This window comes from Geotrypetes seraphini, chromosome 6 (genome assembly GCF_902459505.1).
Source record: "Geotrypetes seraphini chromosome 6, aGeoSer1.1, whole genome shotgun sequence".
NCBI classification, from domain to species: Eukaryota; Metazoa; Chordata; class Amphibia; order Gymnophiona; family Dermophiidae; genus Geotrypetes; species Geotrypetes seraphini.
Window position 1 is genome coordinate 208127000 of NC_047089.1, and position 27998 is coordinate 208154997.

Here is a 27998-nt window from a genome sequence, read left to right on the forward strand (position 1 = left end):
TGTGGCTGAAAGTTTAAAGCTGAAAAGAGTCTTCTAGAATACACATTAGGACTTCAGAACAAAATTGGCTTTATTCTTTTGGGGGGCTAGCAGCAGCAGCCCTCCTTTCTATCTCACCAGGGTTAAGGCACTCTTTTTAGGCTCAATGATGGTATAACTTGGTTGTAGTTCAAGGGGACACACACTAAACAGTGGAAGGGATACAGAAATTCTAGATCTTTCTCCTACACTGCCACCAGGAGCAGAACCTTAACTCACTTCAGTTAGGACATGTCAAAAACCAAAGAAAACAATAAATTAAACATGTTTTATGATTATATGACAACTCCACCCCAGCAAAAACAAGCATTCAAAAGTGCAATAGACTCTTAATTTTTGGCACAGCTTTGCTTTCTCATCTATTTAGCAGACTGGAAAAAACTGAAGGGGATGGAGAACACCACTATATGCAGCAGCTGCACATGGATCAGAACTTTACAGTTGAGTTCTAAGTTCATTCTGTTCCAGAGACCTAGACAATTTCACCTACATGAATACCTGACTCAATCTAGCTAGTCAATGGAAAAACATAGGAACCATGTAAAGCATCTATTGACGGGCAAAGCTTCCATACTTTAGTACAAAAAGGGTGAAAACACATCCAAACACTGAATAAGGTTATTTTTATATTCAAGTTTTATTTTCAGAATAAAGGAGGACTTAGAATATGCTGTTTTACCACCACTGCAATTATAAACAGTCAAGTTCTTAAATTTCTGTTCCTCTTTACCTAGCTAGAACTATGGAGAGATTAGGTTCTTAACTTGCTAATAATTTTTCTAGCAGAGAAGTGTCTCACTCTGTACGGACCGGGTAGAGCAATGCAGGAGTCTACTCCAGCTTTTGAATCCCTCCTCTGTCACTAGAGGGTTCTGCTGCCCCCTTCAGTTTGTACCAAAGCAGATGATGGCCCCAAATAGAAACCTGTGGAGGGGTATGGGGAAACTCCCCAAACTACACTTCTGTTCTTCAAACACAACAAACATATTAAACATTGCCATTGAATAATCAAAACAAAAACCTTTATGGAGCACAAATAATACCCCAATGTATTATAGCAATAGATAATTCTTCATATCCTTAAGGTCTGACCGACATCCAGATTTCAGTTTTGGATTCTAACGTTCTGACTTGAGACAGGAGGCAGGAGATAACTGACAGGACGGGGCTCCAGACCTATTAGAAAAGATTAGCAAGGTAAAAATCTAATATTTTTTTCTAATTCAATAGGTGTGTCATTCTGAATTTATAAAAGCAGTCCCAGAAATCTAGGGCAGGATCATTGCGCCAGATCATAACACTGAGAACCTAAAGGCGGAGTCTTCCCTTGCTGCTTCATTCAATCTGTAAAACTTGGAAAATGTATGTAGAATGGACCACATAGCTGCCCTACAAATCTCCTCAGAAGAGACTGCCCAATCTTCCACTCACGAAGCCACACTTCTATTCGAATGCGACCTTTATCAGCCAGTCATCTAGATATGGAAACACTTGTAATCCGTGAGTATGAAGAGTTGCTGCCACGACCACCAAGCACTTGGTGAATACTCTTGGAGATGAAGACAGGCCGAATGACAGAACTTTGTATTGAAAGTGTTGTTGAGCTATCCGAAAACACAGAAATTTTCTGTGATGAAGATGTATGGAAATGTGTGTAAGCCCTGAGATCTAGAGAGCACAGCTATTCGTTTTGTTCTAAGAGAAGGTATAGCGTCCCTAAAGATAGCATACAAAACTTCTTTCTGACTAGATATTCCCTTGCCCCATGTTTCCCATTTTCTCCTTCCCTACTCTCTTCATTCCCCTTTCTTCTCTTTGTAAGTTGCCTTGAGCATGCTTAGGTATGTGCAACACAGAAATAGAAGATTAGATATTTAAGTCTTGGAGGTCGAGAATTGGACGACGACCTCCTGTTTTCTTTGAAATTAGAAAATGCCTGGAGTAGAACCTCTGCTTTTTCTGAGCAGGGAGAACTATTTCTATGGCATTTAGTTGAAGCAGAGCTTTGATTTCCTGAATAAGATATGTCTGCTGAGATGTGAGAGGACTGTCTTGGAGGGTTATTTGGAGAAGTGGTTAAGAAATGGAGAGAGTACCCCTCCTTGATGACTTTGAGGAGCCAAGAGTCCATCATGATGACAGTCCAATGGTGATGGAACAATTGCAGGCAACCTCCGATAGGCTGGGGAAGAGGCTGAAGAGGAGGGATTTTGGCTATGCTCTCTAAAAGCAGGTCAAAAAGACTGAACTGGTTTTTGGGTGACCGAAGGCCGAGACTTTTGAGGCCTCTGTTGTTTTGTCTCTTCTGTGGTGGAGGCTTAATAGAAGAGGATGCTGGATATTTCCTCTTGTAGGAATAAGAAGTAGGCTTAGACGGTTGACTCTTAGTATGAGCAGAACTGGATCTAAAACTGAGTAAGCTTTTGAGTGACCATCTCTATATGGTCACCAAAGAGGACTTCACCAAGACATGAGATGTTGGTTAAGCGATCTTGAAGATTAATGTTCATGTTGGAAACTCACAGCCAAGCAAGAGAAGGAGAATTTATTTCAGAAAGGCTTTTAACTGTGAATCCCTAGATGCTTCCTATCCTGGAATAAAAAACAACTTTATCCCCTTAACCTCTTGCGTTTTTTCTTTGTTTTATTAATTTCCCCTGTCCCTTAAAAATATTGTAACTCATCCCTTCCCTGAATATCCTTTTGTCCCATTATCAGTCTTTCCCCTGTCTTTTTTCAATTTTTATCTTATACCCATTATTTTTAACCACCTTGATTTGACTACAATTGTTAAGAAATGTGGTATATCAAATAAACTGTAACTGTAAGATGCCTCATAGCAACAGACATGGCTGATGCTCTTGATGTTGGTTCAAATGTATCAAATGCAGTTCTTGCCATATACTTTCTTGTTTGTAGGATATTGTGAACCGTGTTCTGAAAATCATCAAGAAGATCTGAAGGAATATGTTGCTCAAAATCAGACAGGTGCATTGTCAGATGTTTAGGGTAGAAGGACATGTAAAAGTTATAATTTAGACCTCTGTTGGCCAACATAAAATTTTGATAAAGTCGATGACCATATTTATCCATAGTCCTTCCTTCCCATCATGGTGGTGCTGAGGCATAAACCCTGAAGCTGTTGGATTTTTTTTTTTTTAAAGGGCTGATTCGACAAGCAATGACTGATATTGGCATTGTGGCTTATTCAGTAGAGGGATTCAATTTTTTGTGGCTCTATAGTAACAGAAAAAGGAGTCTCCCAATTTTTTTTTTTTAATAGAACCTCCTTGAGGAGACCATTTAAGGGCAACTTAAGCCTACTATACTAAAAATCTTTGAACAAATTGTAGATTTAGCAATAGTTCTCAAAGAGGGAACTCCCAACAAACACTATAACTCAGAGTGAAATGTACAAGAAGGTATATACAGCACTATTAAATCAGAAATTATCTTTGGCAAAGACTGCAGAACAGCCTTAAACACAAGCACCAAGATCTTGAACTGAATCCGCCATGAAACTGGAAGCCAGTGTAGCTTGACCAACAGAGTTACATGTTCTCTGCAAGAGATACTGCCAATTACTCACCACTGCATTTTGTGCAAACTGCAGTGCCTTCAATGCATTTTTTGGCAGCCCACAAAATAAGGCGTTACAATAGTCCAAATAGGGCAACACAAAACACTGCACAACCTGTCAAAAATTATCTGGGGAAAGCAATCTATGCATCCTCAGTACTAAACAAATTATTGCGATGGCTTGGGGAAATCCAATGCTTATACCTAGGATAAGCAACATAAAATCTGTTTTACTACTTGGGATCTAGCTAAGGACTTGGGACCTTGGTTAGCCACTGCTGGAAATAGGATACTGGGCTTGATGGATCTTCAGTCTGTCCCGTATGGCAACTCTTATGTTCATCAAAATCCAAGGCATCAAGTAGTTCGGTTCTGGTTTAAATGTCAATCTCTAATTCAACAGGGAGAGACTTTCCCAACTGTCTAATATATTTAGTAAAGGAAAGTCCTTCAGGTGGAGACCTTTGAGGTGGAGGAGATGGATCTGAAGGAAGACCATAAGATTCAGGGACTGATAAAGTAGGCTCACATTCAGAATCAGAGTAGCCACAAGAAAGATCATTGTCATAAGCTTCATGAGATCAGTGAGAAGAGCTTCCTTTATTTTAGTACTGATCCAATGAGGACAATGAACGACGGGGAAAGATCTTCTATATCTGGAAGCATAGGAATGAGAACAATGATGCTTTGATGAAGTACATCGATGATTTGATAAACAGAGTCGATGCTTCAATGGAGAACCTCGGTGCTTCAACTGAGACATCTTTGACATTTCAATGCAGAGCGATGATGCCTCAAGGAGAGCATGCGGTCTTCTGGAGGAATACTGATAGAAAACAGAGTGGTGTGCCTGTGTAGACCTGAAATCAGTACCCTGTGTCCTCGAAGTGCTATGCTTAGGTTGAGTGGGTACCAAGGGAGTCAATGCAAACACCGGTGTCAAGTACAATTTGAATGTCACCTATCTCCCTTCGGAAAAATTCGAGTTATTTCATTGAGTTATTTCTTGAAAATTTGCACCGATACCCTTTTGTTAATAGCCGTTACCATTGGTGCGGCAGGGTATCGAGGGGCAAGTGACCTCGAAAAGAATGCATGTCCTGAAGGAAACACAGCCTGCATTGAAAGAGAACATTGGCATCGACGCTTGGACTGCATCAAGGGACTCGATGCTATAGAGGCCTCCAATGCTGTAATAACCTCTGATGTTGATGCCGCCGGTACCGAAGGCTCAAAACAAACCGCAGTGTCCATGGACGAGCTGAAGATCCTCTCTTGTTGAATGCAGCAAGCCTTCAACAAGCGTTTCTGATGTTCAGTGATCAAACACTGCAAACACCAACTATGTGGGTCAGTGATGGAAATAGGGTGCTGACACAGACAGCACTTCTTAAAACTTCTCGATGGTTTAGCTATGGATGAAAAAATCTCAACGGCAGGTTAAATTCAATTTTGGTGACAGAAAAAGAAAAGTCCGCCGAGGGAGAAAATCAGAGGGCCAAGGCCTGTCTATGAAAATGGGAAAAACATACTTTTTTTTTTTTTTTACAGACCAAAGATAAGACAATAAGAAAGATAAGAAAAAGATGGCAATAACCAAGAAAAAAAAAAAAAAAAAATAGAGACGTTGAGAGGAAGGCAACAATTGCACTGGACAGAGTCCAGGAAAAAAACTAAGGTACCGTGAACCGGCGTCAGGTGGAAAGGAACTCGTGCATGTATGGTGTGGGTAGTTGCAAAGTTTCTAAAAACTTAGTGGCAATATATTTTTACCACTGTCTATACTGGTCTCCATTGATGACGTCACCCATGTGAGAATACACTGTCTGCTTGTCCTAGGATAAAGTGTGTTACTGGAGAGACTTCTTGTTTTCAGAAATCTGTAACAGATACAAAATTCATAGATAAACAGCTTTGTCAAGCCCAAGTCAACTTTGTTACGCACTTACACTTGGAACATAGAGATCAAAGTTCCAGAAGGGGCTAGCCCTGTAGCAGTGTACAAGGGAGCAGGATTTGATTCCTAACTTAAATCTGTTGTATCCTGGGTTTGCAAGTCTTGGACTACTATGGAGGCAAGCATTCACAGATCCTGGAAAGATGTAGGTGTTATTGTATAGCAGTGATACTTACTGGCTGGGTTTAGAGCCAGTGATTGCAAGGTCTGGCTATAGCTGGTTGCCACAATAACTGAATTAAGCGAGGTGGGAGAGGGATATGAAATAGGAAAAAAATCCTTGTATAGTAGCAAATAAAACAATACCAAATCTCAGTCCTGTGCCTGACAAAGTTGGAAGCCTAAAATAATAAAAAAAAACAGACCAAACAGCTTCAGCAAAATGCCAGACAACTGCTCACAGTACCATTTTGCATTAAATGCTCTTTAAAATTTCTCGTCTGATATTTTTTCTTGGTCCGTGTGTGTGCATGTAGCTTCTAGAAGTCCAATTCTACCCTTCCTATAGCTTTGCATCTTTTCTGCACAGAGCTTACATACCAACAACAAACTAGTCTGTTTGACTCAGTCTTTTCTGGTTTGCATTGTTCCTCTTTGCAGTATTTTCACAAGTTTGCCCTGATCCCTGTAGCTATGGCAACCAAAAGGCCATTTTTAAGCTCTTTTCACTGTAAACCAAGCCTAGCAATCTAGCTATAAAAATAAAAAGCCATAGTCCTAATCATTCTCAATTCAGATTGCTAGGACAAGGGTATCCATACCTACTGCATCAATAAGATGGTTGCTGAGGCAACAGACAAGACTTTAAAACAGAAGGCAAAAGGAAAAAGAGATTTTAAAGAATGGTATTTTTCTGTACGTCACTCAGTACTGATTGCAACCGTTCATGTACTTTTGCCTCTCTGGTTCTCTCCATAATCAAACACTTATCTTCCTGGTCAGGTGGTTGTGATTAGGCACAGAATTCAGAATTATCCCAAAGGCAGCTGATTGCATTACACCACAGCATGATTACATGGTCAAATTCAAAACTGGAGAGCCACTGCTCCCATTAAAGATGTTAGGAAGTAGTCTGCTGTAACTCTAAATGCTCTCCTTCTTTTCCCTTTCCTTCTCAGTTTATTTAATTTATTAATGTAACATTTATATACTGCCTAATTCTAGGCGGTTTAAAAGTAAGTTTGTATATGCCATGAATGTATTCATTTCCTTTGTTAATCCATCATCCTTCTTCCTACCATGTGCACTTTGCTCTGATCACTGCTACTAGAGTAACAACAAAACAAAACAAAAAAAAGATGGATGCAAGGCTCTAGAGGAGCAGAACTTCACCTACAATTTATAGAAAAAACATTTCTATGAAGCATGTACAAAGGAAATGTCATTAAAAGAACAAACAGGTCAGTAAGAATTCCTGGATCTCCATCTGAGGTCCCAGATGTCAGAAAATATTATCGTCAATCCATCACTGGGGAAGGGGTAGAAACACCACATCCCACCTCTACATCTCAAGACTACAGAACCAGCATTTTTCCTAATGAACATAACTGGTGGCAGCAGCCCATTTGGAGATCAAGCTGAAAATAAAGACATACCATATCTAATAAGTTTCTGGACTATGGCTTTTTACTTGTTTTGCAGGGAATATCTGAGTGCCTCAATATCGCTAGGGCGAAGATTCTCAAAACTTTAATGTGGTCACTAAACCGGTTCCAGCTGGTTTAGCGTTCATTTATTTTAGCAGCAGATTATCAAAACAGCTTACTGTGGTCTTTTCTGAGCTTCCTGGCAGTCTCCAATTCTGCCATGCAAATGTATTACAACAAGGTAATTAATATTTACATGAGTACTCAGGGCAATTTTCATTAGTACCGAGTGATTCCCTAACCTCGCTGTCCTACATTTGCAAGCAAAATTTTCAGGCAGGTCTGAACAGTCCTAGCCTATCTTTTTGGTCAGTGCCTGAACACTGATTGGCTCAGGCATTGACAGGCACGTAAGACTTGACAGCTCAGATCTGCCATAAAATTTTGCTGCTGTCAAGCAACCCTTCCCTCCCAGCAGCAGAGATACCCATTTTCTCCCGCCGCCAAGCAACCCCCCCCCCCACCTCACTCCCGGAAGTGGGAGATACACACTCCTTCCCACCACCAAGCGACACCCCCTCCCCCCGACACCACCCTGGCAGCAGGAGGGATGCCCATTCCCTCCCGACACCACACCCAGATGCCCCCCAATGCCTACAACAACCTCCCTGCCCCCTTTACATTGTTTATGAAAGCCAGAGAGATGCCTCTTGCATTCAGCCAGCAGACCTGTCTCTTCAAAATGGTGGGCTTTCCCCTCCCTAGTGCATCCTGGGATGTGCCAGGGAAGGGCCTAAGGCTCTGATTGGCCCAGGCTGGTTAAGGCTCCCCCTATGGGAGGTGTCTTAGGTATCTGGGCCAGAGCCTTGGGAGGGGCCTAAGGCTCTGATTGGCTAGGGTGAATGAGATAGGGAGAGTGGAAACTGTGGAATGATACTGTAGGGGGAGGACAGCCTGAGGAGAGGGAAAAAGCTGGAGAAAGGATCAGACCTTATGAAGGGAAAATTCTGGGCAAAAAGTTACAAATAAAGTGTGCAGAATTTAGAATGTTCTTAGTGTGTAGAATTCCTCTAAGAGTAATGAACGTACATATGAACAAACCATAACTAAATTTGCCCACATAGAGCAGCTCCAGGACACTTGCAGAAAAAGATGTGGACCATTCTTTGTTATCTGACACTTGGGGACTTCCCATGCAAAGCTGTCCATCTTTCCTATTTGTTGCTAAGAAAAAAGGCTCCAAATGTCATTTGGCATTTTACCTAGCATGATTTTCAACTTAACGAAAAACATTTATTAAGCAGGAATATAATTTGTAAGATACATTATAAATGTTAAAACAAACAAAAAAAAACCCCCTGAAACAAATAGATTTTAGGATGCTTGTCTTCTCGCATGGCACTCAACTCCAAGTCTACTTTGTTACACACTTACTATGACAAAATAACATTCCCTTCCCATTTCTGTGACATGCTGCTGAGGAAGTCTTTTCTCCTTCTGTAAATTTCCAAAAGCCACAAAACATCAAGCAATAAAATCCAGTGGTCTGTTGAAACCCCCTTTTCTGTTCATGTATTGCCTGAAATGGAAAGAGGACAGGTCAGAATAATAAAGGACAACTGGTGAATAATAAGGAAGGGGATGAGATTTGATATACCAACATTCAGTGGTTACAATCAGTTATTTAATATAGGTATTTATTTTGCACCTGGAACAGAAGAGGGTTAAGTGACTTGCCCACAGTCACAAAGAGCTGCAGTAGGAATGGAACCCAGTTCCCTTGGTTTTCAAGTCGCTGCACTAACCATTATTCTACTCCTCCACTCCTGCACTTTTCAAATATCTAATGTATCAAAATGTATCGTGTATCAAAACATCCAACCATCACACTGCTAACTGTACAACTGGCAGTTAGATGATATGATATCAAATGGGAAAATGCTTGATTTTTCACAACTGCAACAATCATTCGGTATTTCAAAGTCTCAAGTATATAAGTGGTTGCAGTTGAAGTAGGTCATTCAGAAGGGGTTCCCTGATTGGCGCAATTTTAAAAAATCAGTATAGTTTGCCGAGCCTATGCTTCCAGACAGATTTGTTAGGACATCAGGCAGCCAAGTGGTATAAATTAATATTTGAATTTTTGAATAAAAAACCAAATAACTTCTCTAAATGATATTTGGAGCACTGAGATTAAGCAACAAATTTTGCTACTCAATGGCCACGAATTTGTTCTTGGAGAATGAGATGTATAGCGTCAGCATCAATTAAACAAACTTGGTTTTTCTTGTTGCATAGGACTTTTTGGACCTTGGTTCGATTGCAGAAGATAGTTCTAAATCTTTTTTTTTTGCTGGGATGCTTAAATTCATCAAATAAATGGCTCGACATAAACATTTCAGCCCTGTAGTCGGTCCTGAAAATAGCTGTGCAGGGTCTCAGATGTGGCGGGAGCAGTAGCAGCCAAGAAGCTGGAATCGGAAACTAACTGAAACCCTGTCCTTCTATTTTCAGGATATGCTGATCCAGACTTTAGAGTCAAAACACGTTGTCAAGTCTTTTTTTTTTTTAATATCTTTATTTATTTTCTAAATCTAACAGATGCTGGCACTATCATCTTGAAATAGGGACATTGGATCATCTGTTGTTCTATTGTCCTTTAATACTTAATTTTTGGAAATCAATATGGGGACAGATTAATACCATATTGGAGTCATCGATTCCACTGACATATGATGTAGTCATATGTAGGACGCTATTAAATCTTAAACCCCCTTTGGACCAATATAAAAACAGACTGCTCCTTATTATGACCGGGATAGCCATGCAGATGGTCACTCGCAATTGGAAAAATTATGATCATCTTAATTTTCCTTTCTGGTGGGCAAATTTATGCTTATGCTATAGATACGAGAAGAACACCACAAAGGAATCCAACGAAAACTGCAGTATCACCAGCCAAAGCAAAAACAAAAAACAAACTGTTTTTGCTATAGATAAATGCTGATATATTGGGTCGTAGTAATGTATTTAAATTGGTGTGGGGCCCATTGACTTCTTATCACTTCATCATAATTGTTTCTTAAATTTACTTTTTGAAAACTTCTACACACATCCAGGGTAGGGTGGGAGGGGAGGGTTATTTCTTTGTTGTACTCCTTGTTCATATATACAATATATATATGTATATAAAAATAGTAGGGGGGGTTCTTCTTTATGTAATTTCATTGATTGATAATAAGTGCTTGCTGCAATGGTTAATGTCATCATAATTGTTTCTTAAATTTACTTTTTGAAAACTTCTACACACATCCAGGGTAGGGTGGGAGGGGAGGGTTATTTCTTTGTTGTACTCCTTGTTCATATATACAATATATATATGTATATAAAAATAGTAGGGGGGTTCTTCTTTATGTAATTTCATTGATTGATAATAAGTGCTTGCTGCAATGGTTAATGTATGTATAGTGTTCTGCACTTTTTACTGATTTGAAACTTAATAAAGTTTTAAAATATGGGCTTACTTTATGAATACACCTTCATATTTAACTTTTGCTGTTGAATTGGACATACAGATTAGGCTCTTACTTTGATTTAAAAAAACAAAAAAATAAAAACAAAAGATTATGCTCTTACCCTGGTAAGCTCTTTTCCAGTAGATAGGCGAGACATTCTAGACTAGGGGAGTCAAACTCAATCACATAAGGGGCCGAAATCTAACACACAGGTTAAATCGCGGGCCAAATTTTTAATTAACATACTTAGTCTTAGTAGAAGGATTCTGGGTTAGATGGACCATTAGTCTGTCCCAGTATGGCTCTTACGTTCTCATGTTCCTCAGAGCGATATCCACTGATCACTACACTCATCTTCCACTCAACCAGTTCCTAACTCAGTCTGTCACTTTGGGGCCCATCCGCGAGTATGACTGTATCTAAATTAGTGTGAGTTTAGGTCTTTTTTAAAATATATAATAGAGTTATTAAAATATATAATAGAGTTATTTTTATATTTTATATGTATCCGAGTTATTTTAATGTATCTAATATAATAAAACGCGTGCGCCCGTTTTCTGTGAGCTGTAGGGCACCGCAGGTAGGAGAGCGCATACGCGCGAAGCTCTCTCTCTTCCCCCCCCCCAAGGCGGATGTTGGCCGTGGCGGCCCGAGGCGGATGTCGGACGCGGCGGTTGCTGGCCGCCCGAAATTCTCTCTCTCCCTCCCACCCGAGGCGGATGTCAGACGCGGCGGCCCGAGACAGATGTCGGCCGCGGTGGCTGTCGGCGGCTGTAGGCTGCGGCGGCCGAACCAGGACAGCATCATACTGAGAGCATGAGTTCTGCGGCTGTCGGCGGCCCGAGGCGGATGTCGGCCGCGGCGGCTGCTGGCCGCCCGAAGCTCTCTCTCTCCCTCCCCTCTCAGCTGTACTGCGGTCTGCGAGATCACACGCTGACTTGCAGCTCCTATAGCCAGGGAGGAGGGGAGTGGACATTGCAAGGCCTGAGCCAACAACCGACGGACACTATTGGCCTTACCCTCCCCTCCTCACCCTATTGCCCCTATCGCTGGGTTTCTTATCGCATGCGCCTACCTTTACTTATTTAAACTTTGTCCATTTCATCTCTTACCACCACCACCACCCTTGCTAGAGCCGCAGCAGTCTGTTTTTGCACGCCAGTTTCCTTATCATATGCTCTCATCTAATTTATTAAGCCTTTCCGGTTACATCTTCTCATCCATACCAGCCTATTTGTCAGAGATGCCAGGTTTCACTCATTAAGAATATATCGCTCATTTTTAAGGTTTTGTGTGTGGGTTTTTTTTTAATATATAATGTTTATTGGCATTTGATATACATACAGCCCTATCTGGAAAAGTTCAGGGCGGAGTATAATTTATTTTCTATGGAGGAGACAGAAGGGGCCATGGAGAGATAGGGAGAGGGAAAGGGGGCTGCTTTAGGGGGGGAAGTGTGCTGGGGACAGACAGCTTTGCTCTGGGGGGGGGGGGGGAAGACAGAAGGGGCCCTGGAGAGACAGGGAGAGGGAAAGGGGGCTGCTTTGGGGGGGAGGTGTGTGCTTGGGGCAAACAGCTTTGCTCTAGGGGGAAGACAGAAGGGGCCCTGGAGAGACAGGGAGAGGGAAAGGGGGCTGCTTTGGGGGGAAGTCTGTGCTTGGGGCAAACAGCTTTGCTCTGGGGGGAAGACAGAAGGGGCCATGGAGAGACAGGGAGAGGGAAAGGGAGCTGCTTTGGGGGGAGGTGTGCTGGGGACAGACAGCTTTGCTCTGGGAGGAAGACAGAAGAGGGCCATGGAGAGACAGTTAGGGAGAGGGAAAGGGAGCTGCTTTTGGGGGGAGGTGTGTGCTGGGGGCAGACAGCTTTGCTCGGGGAGAGGGGGGGGGACAGAAGGATACAGACAGTGGCCAAGGAGAGAGTAAGATAAAGAAACACAGACACATCTATTCTAGCACCCGTTAATCTCTCTCTCTCTCTCCTCCCCGAGCCGGAGCCAGTGTAGATGGCTGAAGCTTGGCTGGAGGAAGAGCTGCGAGATCTCCGCAGAGGCAGGAGGTGATGGATTCAGGGGAGGGAGTGGGAGAAGGGAGAGATGTTGGACTCAAGTGAGGAAAGGAGAGAGAGACAGATGGATGAGAAGGACAGAGGGGCTACTAGGGGGATCAGGAGAGATAGTAGGAGATAAAGGGGGACAGGAAAGGGAAAGATGGCAAAAGGGGTGAAACAGGGACAGAGAGATGGTAGAGGGTGAGAAAGGGAGAGATGGAAATGGTAGGACCACTGCTGCTTTGGGGCACTGAGGGAGGAAAGGTTGGTACGTCAGGACTGCTGCCGCCGCCTCGGGTAAGTAAAGACCCTGTCAGGAGATAAATGCAATGGAGGATCTATGAGGGCCAAAAGGGTACAAAGGAAATGGTGAAAAGTGAGGTGGTGGGACTGGGATCAGTGGGAGGCAGGGTACGGGCATGATAGAGCCGGGGCATGGGTGGGGTCAGAGTCAGGATCAGGGTATAGGTGGGGCTATTCTAGCACCCGTTACTGTAACGAATGTAACGGGCTATAACACTATAATAGATATTTTATGTGATCCGCTGAGAACTTGTGAGAGATTTAGCAGAATATCAAATTTTAATAAACAAACATTTATTAGACGTCTGTGTGGAACACTGTCAAAGGCTTTGCTAAAATTTAATACACCACATCTAGCACATGCAGTACAACACCAGAGAAATAGAAAAAAAATAATTTATTTTTCTTCCTGACCAGTGCAAAGTACATAAGAATTGCCGCTGTTGGGTCAGACCAGTGGTCCATCGTGCCCAGCAGTCCGCTCATGCGGCGGCCCTTGGTCAAAGACCAGCACCCTAACTGAGACTAGCCCTACCTGTGTACGTTCTGATTCAGCAGGAACTTGTCTAACTTTGTCTTGAATCCCTGGAGGGTGTTTTCCAGTGAAAAAGAACTTTCTTACATTCATACGGAATCTATTCCCTTTCAATTTTAGAGCGTGCCCTCTCGTTCTCCCTACCTTGGAGAGGGTAAATAACCTGTCCTTATCTACTAAGTCTATTCCCTTTAGTACCTTGAATGTTCTCATCTCCTCTGAGGGAGAAAAGGCCCAGTTTCTCTAATCTTTCACTATACGGCAACTCCTCTAGCTCTTTAAACATCTTAGTCGCCCTTCTCTGGACCTTTTCAAGTAGCATCATGTCCTTCTTCTTGTACGGCAACCAGTGCTGGACACAGTACTCCAGGTGAGGGCACATCATGGCCCGGTACAGCGGCATGATAACCTTCTCTGATCTGTTTGTGATCCCCTTCTTTATCATTCCTAGCATTCTGTTCGCCCTTTTTGCTGCCGCCACGCATTGCGTGGACAGCTTCATCGACTTGTCGATCATAACTCCCAAGTGTCTTTCCTGGAAAGTCTCTCCAAGTACCACCCCGGACATCCTTTATTCGTGCATGAGATTTTTCTTACCTAAATGCATCACTTTACACTTATTCACGTTAAACCTCATCTGCCATATTGATGCCCATTCCTCAAGCCTGATTATGTCACATTGCAGATCTTCGCAATCCCCCTGCGTCTTCACTATTCTGAATAACTTTGTATCATCCACCAATTTAATCACCTCAATCGTTGTACCAATGTCCAGATCATTTATAAAGATGTTGAAGAGCACGGGTCCAAGCACCGAGCCCTGCAGCACCCCACTGGTGACGCTCTTCCAGTCCGAGTATTGTCTATTTACCCCCCACTCTCTGTTTCCTATGATCCAGCCAGTTTTTAATCCACGTATTTCACCCTAGATTCCATGGCTTGCAATTTTCCAAAGTAGTCATTCATGCGTAACCTTGTCAAACGCCTTCTGAAAATCCAGATATACAATGTCGACCGGGTCACCCTTGTCTGTCTGTCTGTTTATTCCCTCAAAAAAATGCAGCAAGTTCGTCAAACATGATCTGCCTTTGCTAAAATAGTGCCGACTGGTCCTCATCAGCCCGTGTCCATCAAGGTAATCAATGATGCGTCCTTTATCAGCGACTCTACTATCTTTCCCGGTACCGAGGTCAGACTCACCGGTCTGTAGTTTCCTAAATCTCCCCTCGAACCTTTCTTGAAGATCGGCGTAACATTCACCACCTTCCAGTCTTATGGAATCTTTCCCGATTTGATCGACAGATTGGCTATTAGTTGAAGCAGTTCAGCTATGGTCCCTTCCAGTTCCTTGATGACCCTCTGATGGATGCCATCCGGTCCCGGGGATTTATTGCTCTTAAGCCTATCAATCTGCCTATACACCTCCTCTAGACTGACCGTCAATCCTGTCAGCTTTTTGTCTTCATTTCCAGCATATAGTAAAGATAGTTTTGAAAATTTACCTCACTGAATTGAAAATAAAATCATTTTCCTACTTTTGTCATCTGGTGATTTTATTTTTTAATCATCTATTCTCAGTCTCTGGCTGCACTTCCTTTTGCCTGTCCTCTTAACTTTGTTCCCAAGACCTTCTTATCCATTTGCTGATTTTCTCTCCTTCTTTTTCTGCCCTACATCCATCTTTGGCATAACATTTAACATTCAAATTTCTTCCATTTTTCTGTTTCCTTCTCAATCTATTTTTCAATGTCTTCCCCTCCTCTCCATACATGTGCACCATATCTTCCTTTCTTTTCCCCTATTCCCATCAATCCTAAACAGCATTTCTTCCATCTCTTTTCCCTTCCCCCACTCTTCCCATCGCTGTGCACCATCTCCTCCCTCTCTCTCCCCCTCCTGTGTTCTAACATCTGTTTTCCTCCTTCCTATGGTCTGGCATATTTTCTCTCTCCTTCCCAGAGTTTGGCATCTCTATTCCTTCCTTATTTTTCCCTCCTTCCCGCTACTGTGGTCTGGCATCTCTCTCCTCCTCCTTCTTATGGTCTGACATCTCTCTCTCCTTCCATCCCCTGATCTGGTATCACTGTGCAATCTGGCATCTCTCTTTCACCGTCTTCCTTTCCCTCCTTCTCTCGCCCCTTCTGTGGTTCGTTTCTCTCCTTCCCTTCACATGGTCTGCCCTCTCCTCACAGTCTATCATATCTATTCCCCCCCCCTCCTCTCCTTCTCTGCACCGTTGCCCACTATCTTTCTCTCTCTCCCTTCTGTTTCCAGCATCATAAGTTCTTCTCCTTCCCCTCTCTCCCACCCCATTCTACTTAAGATACTGGTCCAGGGGGCTTCCTGGCCTGGCATTTCCTCCCCTTTTTATCTGCGCCGATTTGACATCATCCTCACCTTCAGTCTTGCAGATACATTCATTTTTGTTGCAAGGCACCACCAGCCTCGGCAGCAATTCTCAACCGCCGCATACAGCCCCTTTCTGTGCTTTCCTTCTGCCATGGTCAGTCCCCAATGACACAACTTCCTGTATGGACTGTGGCAAAAGGAAAGCACAGAGAGGGGCTGCAAGTAGCAGTTGAGAATTGATGCCAGGGACGGCAGCCCCCTGTAACAAAAATAGATGTGTCTGCAAGACCAGGAGAGGAAGACATCAGACTGGCATGGACAAAAGGGGGTAGACATGCTGACCCACTGGGGGCCCCCCCACTGCCTCAGGGCCCAGGGCAGTGCACTGTTTGCCCTAAAGCCAGCCCTGTGCTGCGGCAGTCACTGCGGGCCAAATAAAATCAGCTATGCAGGCCGGATTTGGCCCACAAGCCCCCTTGTGTTTAACATGTGGGTTATTTCCCTATAGCCGCGTGCTGCTGAAGGAATCCACTCCAAATGTTTCATTTTGCCTCTGCTGTACTTCACTGGGTTCTCTAGCTCTACCTACAGTTAGTACCCCAGCACTGAGAACCACCCAATACATGTGAAGCAGAGGCACCTGAAACAACAGGCATAAAACAACTGTTCTGCTCAAGAATTAACTCAACAGCAATGTTAACTGCCAACACAGGCTGAAAAGAAGCTCAGAAACTGCTCCCATAAAAATTGAAACATATATACAAAGTCTTCCCAGCCCCCAAGAGCTGATGGGCATCCAAGCTTATAGAAGCATAAACAGACTAAACAATAGACAGGTACAGTAAGGACTGGGCAGGGGTCTAGAATGCTTCACCAATCTACTGGAAAAGAGCTTACTAGGGTAAGTACATAATCTCTTTTTCCAGTGCAATAAGTTAAACATTCTAGAGACAGATGGGACGTACAAAAGCAATCCTCAAAAAGCTAGGGTGGGCTTGCTGCGCCGACCCTGAAGACCAAAGACCCAGCCTGTAGGTCAGACACATGTCGTGCTGAAGTAATAGCAACCAGAAAAACAGACTTCAGCTTCAAGTCCAAGAGGGAAGCATCTCGAAGTGGCTTAAAAGGAGCCTTAGCAAGGCTAGACAGCACCAGGTTAAGGTCCCAGAAAGGGAAAATAACTTAACCAGAAAACTAGCGATATCAGGATGTGGCACCAACGAGGATCGATGCTCCTGGTATCTAGAACGAGAGGGCCCGGCCACCTGGACCCGAAGAGAAGCCCCAGTGAAGCCGTATCGAAACCAGCCTGTAGGCAGGCAAGAATCAGCGAGAGCTGAATAAGGATACACCTGGTCTTGAGTGCACCAATATTGGAAAGGACGAAATTAAATTAAAAATAAAAATGGAAGGACAAAATCCTATATAATAAAACCCTAGCTGCGCAGGCGCACTACTACTTACGTGCTTCCGTGATCTCTGATCAGTAGGTCCGTGCAGGAGTGCGCATGCGCGCTTAGGGTTCTTTTCAGTTCGTCCTCATCGTCGTCTTCGCCCACCCCCCTCCCTGGCACACCCGAACCCCCGTTGAGCCTCCCACCGTGGTCTGACCCTCCCATCCGACCTTCCCTTCTCACGGTCTGGCCGGCTCCCTTAGTCCCTTGCCGCCGCCCCCCTTTTCGCAGTCCCGACAAACCTGACTCCAGCAGCGGCCGCAGCACTCTAAACACGCTGCTTTGCGGCCTTCTATTGCCCTGATTTGCTCTGCTGCGTCTCTGATGATGTCAGCAGGGACACGGCAGAGCAAATCAGGGCAGTAGAAGGCCGCGAAGCAGCGTGTTTAGAGTGCTGCGGCCGCTGGAGGGGGGGGGGCAGCAAGGAACTAAGGGAGCCGGTCAGACCGCGCGCAGCATCTTCAAGTGTGTAGGCGGGCGGCGCGTGAAGGAGTTTGAGCTCAGAGGAATGGCTGGAGGGTGTTGTGCCGGTGCTACAGGTGTCCCATGCAGGTAAAAATTCTCACAGGAGGGGAAGGGGGCTGCTTCGGGGGGAGGGGTGTGCTGGGAGGCAGACAGCTTTGCTTAGGGAGGGGAAGACAGAAGGGGGGCCACGGAGAGACAGTCAGGGAGGAACTGGAGAGGGAAAGGGGCTGCTTTTGGGGAGGGGTGTGCTGGGAGGCAGGCAGCTTTGCTTGGGGGGAAGGGCCACGGAGAAACTGGAGGGGGAGAGTGAAAGGGGGCTGCTTTCTAGCACCCGTTAATGTAACGGGCTTAAACACTAGTTACATTATAATCGGAAGAGACTAAATATATTGGAAGAGACAAAATTACATTAAAAATGGGGAGAGCAGAACAAACACTCTTGCAGGCATGCATGCATAAGGAAAGAACTGTAGGTGGAGCTAGAGAACCCAGTGAAGTACAGCACAGGCAGAATGAAAAATCTGGAGTGGATTCCTTCTGCAGCAGCACGCGGCTATAAGGAAATAGCAGAATAAACACTCCTGCAGGCACACATGCAGAAGGAAAGAACTGTAGGTGGAGCTAGAGAACCCAGTGAAGTACAGCAGAGGCAGAATGAAAAATTTGGAGTGGATTTCTTCTGCAGCAGCACATGGCTATAGGGAAATAACCCATCTGTCTAGAATGTCTTACCTACTGCACTGGAATGTCTTTTCCAGTAGATAAGAATAGTATGCTGAACCATAGCGTTGTCCATGCATGCTCACAAGCATACTACAGAAGATTTCAATCACAGTTTTTCAGCCCCTCCTCTTTCTCCTTGGTCTCTGCTGCCCCCTTCAGTTCATACCAAAGCCAGAAACAGCATTATAGAAGGCAGACAGGAGAAGGAGGGGGGTAAGGGAAATTCCTCGAAACCAGGTGTCTGATCTGCTCAGATGAATTTTTAAAACAAAATCACTAAACAGTAATGTAGTTAAAACATTAACAAGCATCTGAAACAATGAATGTAAGAAAATACAAGTTAAACAAGAATGGAACACTTATCTGAACCGATGTATCTCTGTGTTGAGCCAAGATGCATCAGTTCAGATAAGTGTTTCCATTCTTCTTTTTTTCTGAAGAGCTACATAGATTATCTAATGTGCAATAGAAACCTTAGCGCTCAAGATTATGTGCTGTGATTAAGAACCTATACAGTTTTAGCAACTCTGCATCGCTGTATGGTGCCCTTTTGAAGTATCTATGAGCACACTAAAATCGAAGAAGCACTATTACATGTTTTGTAACTTTTTTCAAGTTCTAGGATATAAGATTGTTCTAACGAGTGAGGGATTTTTGTATTTGTTCACTATTGGTCTCCTAGTAATTTGTATGGAATCAAATCCCCTGTGTTTTTGGGGAAAATACCATCCATCATTGGCATTAACTTTTAACATTCAACTTTCTTCCATTTTTCTGCTTCCTCCTTAAATCTATTTTTCCATGACTTCCCTTTACATCTATCCATGTGCACTACCTCCTCCCTCTCTTCCCTTCCCCACCATCCATGTGTGCCATTTCCTCCCTCTTTCTTCTCCCCTAATCCCATCTATCCATAAGGAGAAATTAGGCTCTTACCTGCTAATTTTCTTTCTGTTAGCGCCTCTAGGTCAGTACAGTTCTTTACAAATTGGTTATATCTCACTATGACCAGCAGGTGGAGACTGAGACCAAAACGTTTGGTTATAGTATATTAGCTGAGGCTCCCCCTCCAAGCCCAGTCTGCTGAATAGTCAAGCAAAACCAATAAAAAATTAACATGCAACAGTAATAACACTCCGAACAGGAGTATAAAACAACAAACATATAGTAACACTGTTAGAAAATGCATAGAACTAAAACCCTGCAGTGAAAATGTCCCCACAGCTCACCAGGTATGCCAACTGAGCCATAGCCACTGTCCTTGTAACTCCCCGGCCCTAGAAAAATACTAGAACCCGCAGAAAAAGCAAAATCTTCACACGTACAAAAAATGCAATCACTGCAGAAATACAGATAGGGTGGGGAACCGTACCAGTCTAGAGGAGCTAACAGAAAAAAAGAATTAGCAGGCAAGAACCTAATTTCTCCTTCTGTAGCACCCTCTAGACCGGTACAGTTCTTTACTGATGGGACATACCAAAGCAGTACCCATCATGGATAGGACCCCCGAAGGGCCGACAACAGAACACCGCGTCCCGACGCGCCTGAACATTCACACGGTTGTGTTTGACAAAGGAATTCAGGGAAGACCAAACTGCAGCCTTACAAATATCCACTGGAGGAACTAGAGAAGACGCAGTGCAAGAAGCTGCCTGACCCCAAGTGTAATGAGCCTTGAGAAATTCTGGAACAGGCTTTTTCTGAAGAAGATATGCAGAAGCAATAGTCTCCTTAATCCACCGAGCAATGGTAGCCTTGGAAGCGCCATCCCCCTTATAAGGACCCACTAAGCTAAGAGGACAAAGAGATGATCTGATTTCCTGAACTCCTGGGTCCTCTGCACATAAGAGCGAAGGACCCGACAGACATCCAATTTGTGCAACTGTTTCTGCTCTGAAGATCCTAAAGGTTCAAAAGGTGGGCGGCACCAGCATGGACAAGACCAGATTAAGATCCCAAGATGGAACGGACGTACGGAAGGCGCAATTTGACCGCCCACAAAAAGCAAACGACATCAGGAATGGCTGACAGACCCTGACCTTGTAACAATCCACGAAAGGCTGACAAGGCCGCAAGCTGAACTCTGCGAGAAGACCAAGCCATGCCATCCTGCAAGAACTCTAATGTTAGGCAAGGAAGCGGGAAAGAGACCACTCCATGCGCAGCACACCATTCCTCAAATAAACACTAAACCTGCACATATGCCTGAGAAGTGAAAAGTCTCTGGGACCCTAAGACGGTAGAGATCACTTTATCTGAATATCCTTTCTTACCTAGGCATTCCCTTTCAAGAGCCAAGCTGTAAGACAAAAGGGACCCGGATTGAACATTGGAATGGGACCCCGAGTCAGGTCAGTCAAGAGAGGCAGTGATAGAGGATCCGCCACAAGATGCCAAACGAGATCTGCATACCATGGACGCCTGGGCCAGTCTGGGGCCCCCAGGATCATGAGGCCAAGATACCAAACAATGCAAAGAAGAACTCTGCCCACTAACGGCCACGGAGGAAACATGTACAGAAGCCCCTCCGTTAGCCATGGCTGAACCAGAGCATCCAGCTCCTCAGCCTGATTGTTTCTGCGACTGAAGAAGCTGGGTGTTTTGGCGTTGACACTCGTGGCCATCAGGTCTATGATGGGTTGACCCCAAGTCTTCACTAGTAGCTGGAAAGCTGCGTGACCTAGACACCACTCTCCGAGATCTAGCACATGACTGAGAAAGTCTACCTAAACATTCTCCACTCCTTCTATGTGGGAGGCAGAGGTGTCCCGAAGATGAGACTCTGCTCAGACCATGAGCAGAGCCGCCTCCTGTGTCACTAGAGAACTCTTGGTGCCCCCCTGACGATTGACATAGGCCACCACCTTGGCATTGTCTGAGAGAACCCGGACTAACTTGCCCATCAAGAAGGACTGGAAGGCTAATAATGCCAGACGGATGGCTCTGGTCTCCAGAACATTGATCGACCAAGACACCTCCTCTGTGGACCAAGTGCCCTGAGCTGAGTGACCTAGACACTGAGCTCTCCAACCGAGGAGACTGGTACCTGTGAAAAGCGCCATCCACTGGGGCTGATCTAGACTCATCCCTTGTACTAGATGGGAGGTCAGGAGCAACCAACGAAGACTGCAGCGAGCCAACCTCCGAAGAGGGACAGGGAAGTCCAGACTGTGCCTCTGGGGCGACTACCTCTGAAGAAGTGTACTGACATGGACACATGTGGGCCCGAGCCCACCTCACCACGTCTAGGGAAGCCGCCATCGACCCCAAGACTTGGAGGAAATCCTGCGCCCGAGGACACCAGGATGCCATAAGCAGGCAAATCTGAGATTGCAATTTGCTTACCCAGGCCTCTGGAAGGAAAACCTTCCCCAAGGAGGTGTCGAACAGAACCCCAAGGTACTCCAGGCGCTGAGAGGGGGCCAACCGGCTCTTGGAAAGGTTGCCAACCCACCCCAGTGACTGCAGGAACTCCTCCACCCAAGCCGTGACCCAGGTGCTCTCCTGGGACAATTTTGCTTGAATCAACCAGTCATCCAGGTAGGGGTAAACCAGAATGTCCTTCTTTGTGAATGTCCTTGGGGCTGTGGCCAGACCAAAGGGAAGTGCACAAAAACTGATAGTGCCGACCCAAGATCGCAAAGCGAAAGAAGTGCTGATGTGAGGCCCAGTTTGGAACATGCAAGTAATCCTCCATCAGATCTAGAGAATTCAGATACTCCCCTGGCTGAACCACCAAAATAACAGATTGCAGTGTCTCCATGCGAAAAGATGGACCTCGGAGAGCCTTATTGACCCCTTTCAAATCCATGATGGGCCGAAAAGTCCCCTCTTTCTTGGGCACCACAAAGTAAATCGAGTACCTGCCAGTGCAACACTCCTGAGGGGGCCCAAGAACCACTGCCTTGAGATCCAGTAATCTTTGAAGGGTCTGGCAAAAGGCCTGCTTCTTCCACGTCACCTGAGAAGGAGAAGCGAGAAAATGATCCGGCAAGGATCGGGCAAACTCTAGAGCATAACCGTCCCTGATTACCTCCAGGACCAAATGATCGGACGTGATCTCTGCCCATTTTGGATAGAACTCACGAAGACGGGCACCCACTGGGACCAGGGAGGCACTTGCAAGGAGTCATTGGGCAAGATGGGCAGCGGAGGAACCAGCGGCAGAATTCCCAGCTCCCCGGCAGGCCCCCCGAAAGGACTGCATGCACTGAAAGAAACAACCCCAGGAAGCCCCAGAGGCCGGAAAGGAAGTAGCCCCTCGACCAGGGCAGAGCCTGCGGAAATCATACACGTGTCCCCGAACAGTGCCACCCCACGCCAGTGGCCTAGTTCTGTCTTCAGGCAAGCGAGGCACCTTAGAATCGGTTAGACTAGAGTCTGAACCAACTTGTCCAATTCCTCACCAAACAAGAAAGACCCCCTAAAGGGGAATTTCGTCATCTTAGCCTTGGAGGCCGCATCCGCCGACCCTGCCCTAAGCCACAAGGTATGACGAGCAGCCACCCCAAAAGCCATAGACTTGGCCGAAGCTTGCAACACGTCATACATAGCATCTGAGAGATAAGAAGCACCCATCTCAATTTTGGCTACTTTCTGCTGTACTAAGTCCCAGTTATCAGACTCCCTGTCCAGGACCCGCTTGGCCCACCGAAAACAAGCCCAAGCAACCAGCCAGCCACACATCGTCGCCTGGTACGCAAAGGCAGAAACATCAAAACTCTGCTTAAGGATGGACTCCAACTTATGCTCCTCAGAGCCCCTCAAAGCAAAGCTGCCCTCCACAGACACAGAATGCCGCTTCGCGATCCACCATAGGCAACTTCAAGGTGTCCCAATCCCCCTCCGGGATGGGATAGAGGCAGGCCATGGAGCACGTAAAGTGAAAGGGGGCCTCCGGGCACCTGCCACTGAGCGAGAACAAAATCCCAAATATCCTGATGCATAGGGAAAGAGCGGGAAATAGAGCAGATCCCCAAAGCAAGGGGTCCACAACACACAGGGACTCCGACATGGTGTCCTCAAACCGTAGCACCGAGGAGACATGAAGAATAAGTTCATGAAGCGCGTCCCGCTGAAAAGCGTATACTACGGATGCTTCCTCGCCAGCAGACGGGAGCGAAAACCCCTCGCTGATGGAATCCGTTCCCCCAAGAGGATCCTGGTGGCCACCCTAAAGGACCAGGTCCTCATCAACCAACTCCTGCTTCTCTTAAACAAAATCATCGTCCCAAGAGACCCGGGACCGCTTGGACAAAAAAGGAGTAGAGGGGGACAAAACGGGTGCTGTGTGGGGCTGAACTGTAATGGATGTCTAGGGCGGCGGCGGCGGCGGCGGCGGCACCCCCCCCCCCCCCCCCCCCCCCCCCCCCGAGCGGAAGCAGGACCTCTGGCAGCAAGCAAATAAGCCTTACACAAGCTAAAATAAAATCAGGGGGAAAAAACCCTGGTGGGCCCATGGGACTCCCTGTCCCAGCAGGACACCCAGCTGAAACCTGCCCGTCTCTCCAATACAGGGGGAAAGCCACCTGAGACTACAGAAAAAAATGGAGGTGCTTCCTGCTAAAAATGGAGCTGAAACGGCCAAAATCAGAGCTCCGGAGGCCTGTAGCATCTGGGAAGCCTGAACTGTCCTAGCCACTAAAGCAGGCAAGCCGGCAGCAGCGGTAAGGAAATCCTTTTTACCCTGACCATGGGCGGCTGGGAAACCTCCCACATGGGTGTTGGGGGAAGCCCGGGCTTCCACACAATCAGCTGACGACTAACAAGACACTTACAGCAGGGTTCTCTGGCCACCGGCACCTTATGCCGACAAGGATCCCCCATCGCTTGCACAGGACAGCCACGAGTGCCTTGTCTAGAGCACAATGAGCACTTTTTCCCTTGTAAAGTGCTCATTGTGCAATACGCAACTTAGCTAGAAAGTAAGTGCCAGTTAGATGAAAAATACAGTAAAATACAGCAAATTTAAAGGGAAATAGCCCTTTAGACTGGCACAGCCTCAGGATTTGTTTTTTTTTTTCAGAACAGAATCCACTGGCTCTCTAAGCCGGAGGCCTTATTGGTATCGGTGGCCAGGCTGCCAGCTGAGGCACCTCTACAAAAACTTGGGGAGGTGGAAGAAGGGCCCAGCATGAGACCTGTCATGTTTGACACCCCCGAGGTCGGATGGATCCCCAAACAGGACCTGCCCAAGCTCTGTCCAGCATTAAAAAAGGGACCAGGAGTCCTAAAACAAATTCCAACAAACCTAACAAGGGGGAGCCGTAATTTTTCTCTCTCACTTGATTGGAAACTGAGAAAGACTGGTTTAGGAGGGGGAGCCTCAGCTAATAGTTTTGGTCTCACAGTCTCTACCTGCTGGTCATAGTGAGATATAACCCATCAGTAAAGAACTGTCCCAGTCTAGAGGGCGCTACAGAAACAGCATTTCTTCCTTCTCTCTTCCCCACCTCTCCCTGTATACTACCTCCACCTTTCTTTCTCTCTCCTATGGTCTGACATCTGCCTTCCCCCTCCTATGGTCTGAGATCTTTATCCTCTCCCAGTCTGCCATCTCTCTCCTTCCTTTACCTCTTCCCCCCTTTGTGGTCTGGCATCTCTCTCTTTCCCTTTCCCCTGCCTTAGTCTGGATTCTCTCTTTCCTCCTTCCTGGTCTCCTCCCTGGTCTGGCGTCTGTTCCTCACTACCCCTTCCCCATCCAGTGGGCTGACATCTCCATTTGCCCCTTTCTGGCACAATTCCTTCCCTCCCCACCCCACCCCGCAGTCCATCATCTCACTTACCTTCCCCATGCTATTCACCCCCCCCCCCGGTGGAATCTGGTGCTTGCTTACCGTTCTTCCCAGCGAAGCTGCTGTAACTCTTCAGACCACCAGCATGAGTGAAATAAACACATTACCTTTGGTGACCTAGAAGCTCTCTCTCTGATATTGCTTTCCACCTATGCAGGAAAAGGAAGCAGTAGCAGAAGAAAAGCTTCTGGTTCGCTGAAAGCAGCATGTTTACTTCACTCACCCTGCTAGCAGCCCAGAGTTAGAGCAGCGCCGTTAGGAACAATAGTAAGCAAGCGCCAAATCTCACCGAGAGGGAAGAGACTCTAAATGGCCCAGAATGTCTAAGTTGCCCAGAATATCTCCACAGGCCCCTATTGGCTCATGGGCCTTGCAATGAAGGTCACTGTTCTAGGGCAATTGGCCCCTGGAAGAGCAAGTCTGGATGTACTTGGAGTTTAAGACTTTGCTCCTTTTGTAGTCGTAAGAGATCCGTGTACCACGGACACATGGGTAATCTAGTCCTATAAGAACTACTATTTCTGTGTGATAGGCTGGGCGATCCAATGAACACAGCACATCATGGGCCAGGGAAGAAACATACAGTAGCCCAGTCTCTGACCATGCGTGAACCAGGCCTCTAGTCCTGCACTTCCGGGCTCATATCTTTAATGGAAGAACCAATCCGTCCTTTTGTTCTTTACAGTCACCATGAACACTGGAGGACTCCATCGCATCAATGACCTTGAATGCTTTCAGAGACAACAACCAGTCTCCAGGATCTAATTTTTGTCTCCTGAGATAATACGCTTGAACACTGTCCACTCAGCCATGTGTGCTGCAAAGATCGCCTGCAGTGTGTTTCTGCCCAACAGAACAATGCTTTTGCCTCCTGTCGAAGCAAAGCGAAGCACTCCTGGTATTTCCCTGGCCCTTTGACCAAGGGAGTCTCTCCGTGGCAACCACCAAGACAACAAGGTATCTTGGAGGGGGAGCATGTGTGCCTTCATACAGTGCACCACCTCAGTTGTGGCCATCAATAACCCAAGGACTTGAAGGTATGCATGCAGTAGGTTCTGACTTGGTCAACAGGTCTGTAATCTGACCACAAAGCTTCTGTTTGTGTGCTTCTGAAAGCTTCTGCCTTCTGTCGTGTTGAATAAGACCCCCAGATATTACAGGGACTGTGTTGGAATCAGGTGGCTGTTCCAAAAGTTCACAATCCATCCAAGACTCTGCATGGTCTCCACAACTGCCGCTACTGCCTTTTCTCATTCTGCCGAAGACAGTGCTCTGATGAGCCAATTATCCAAGCACAGGTGAAACCTGCCAACATGTTCTGCGAAAATGAAAGACCACCACCACCATAACCTTGGTGAAAGTTTAAGGTGCTGTTGCTAGTCCAATGGGAAGTGCTGAGAACTGATAGTGATTCTTCAATATATGGAATCTGAGGAACTTCTTGAGTTCCAGGAAGATGGGGATATGAAGGTAAGCTTCTGTCAAATCTAGGGTGGCCAGAGAATTTCCTGGCTCTACCTCTGCGATGATGGATCAAACTATTTCCATCTAGAACCAAGGAACTTTCAGGGCCGCATTGACATGTTTGAGATCCAGGATGGGCCTCCACTCTTCTGAGCCTTTCGTGGGCACAACAGTATTGAGTATCTGCTGGAGTCCAAGTCTTCTGGGGGAACTGGTTCTATGGTTTGAATATCTAGCAACCTAGGAATAAGTAGTGGATTTCCCCAAGCCATTACTATGGACTTCTCTTTTAGGAAATTATCCAAACCTTTTTTAAAACCTAAGCTAACTGATTTCACCACATTCTCCAGCAATGAATTCCACAGCTTAATTACATGTTGTATGAAGAATATTTTCTCTAGTCTGTTTTAAATCTACTATTTAGTATCTTCATCGCATGCCCCCTAGTCCTACTATTTTTGGAAAGAGTAAACAAGTGATTCACATCTACCCTTTCCACTCCACTCATTTTATAAACCTTTTTCTTCAGCCATCTCTTCTCCAAGCTGAATAGACTTAGCCACTTTAGCCTTTCTTCATAGGGAAGTCGTCCCATCACATTTATCAATTTCATTGCTCTTCTCTGTACCTTTTCTAATGCTGCTACATCTTTTTTGAGACCGGAATTGCACATAGTATTCAAGGTGCTGCCATACCATAGAGTGATACAAGGGTATAATAATATTTTCATCTTTGTTTTCCATTCCTGATAAGATTGGTGGGGCTTTTGGAGACCCTGAAGGATGCTGGGCTAATAGGATTTTTAAAGAGAAAACAGAGAATGGAGCTGTTCCAGAAAAACCTGCTGGGTCCTTTGCAAATAGAGTGGGTCTACCAGCTTTGCTAGCTATCAGACAGAACAAAGTCTTTCATTATTATTGCCTATATCTAACTCCTTGTGTGCAAAATTCCTTAACTTTGTTCTCCTGTTCAAAGATTATTTATTCAATAGGGGTAGCGGTGCAGCTACTTAAGCATTTGCAAAGCTCTGTTCAAGAAAAATGTGCAAATCACTTACAAACATGACGGAAGATAAAGGGCAAATGGCTTATCCAGTCTGCCCATTCACATCATCCACTATCCCCTCTGTCTAAGAGATCCCACATGCCTTCCCCATGCTCTCTTGAATTCAGACATAGGATCGGTGAAG

The 27998-nt window shown here is 45.4% G+C and overlaps 1 protein-coding gene across 2 annotated transcripts in view; it reads right to left on the reverse strand.

The window, feature by feature from the left end:
- Positions 1 to 8405: 8405 nt before the first annotated feature.
- Positions 8406 to 27998, reverse strand: part of SNRNP27 (small nuclear ribonucleoprotein U4/U6.U5 subunit 27) — a 69850-nt gene continuing 50257 nt past the window's right edge. For both annotated transcript variants that reach the window (XM_033947423.1, XM_033947424.1), the window contains one exon: positions 8406 to 8740. In XM_033947423.1, the coding sequence (XP_033803314.1) occupies positions 8686 to 8740 (55 nt within the window). In that variant the 3' untranslated portion in view covers positions 8406 to 8685. The remainder of the gene's footprint in view (positions 8741 to 27998) is intronic.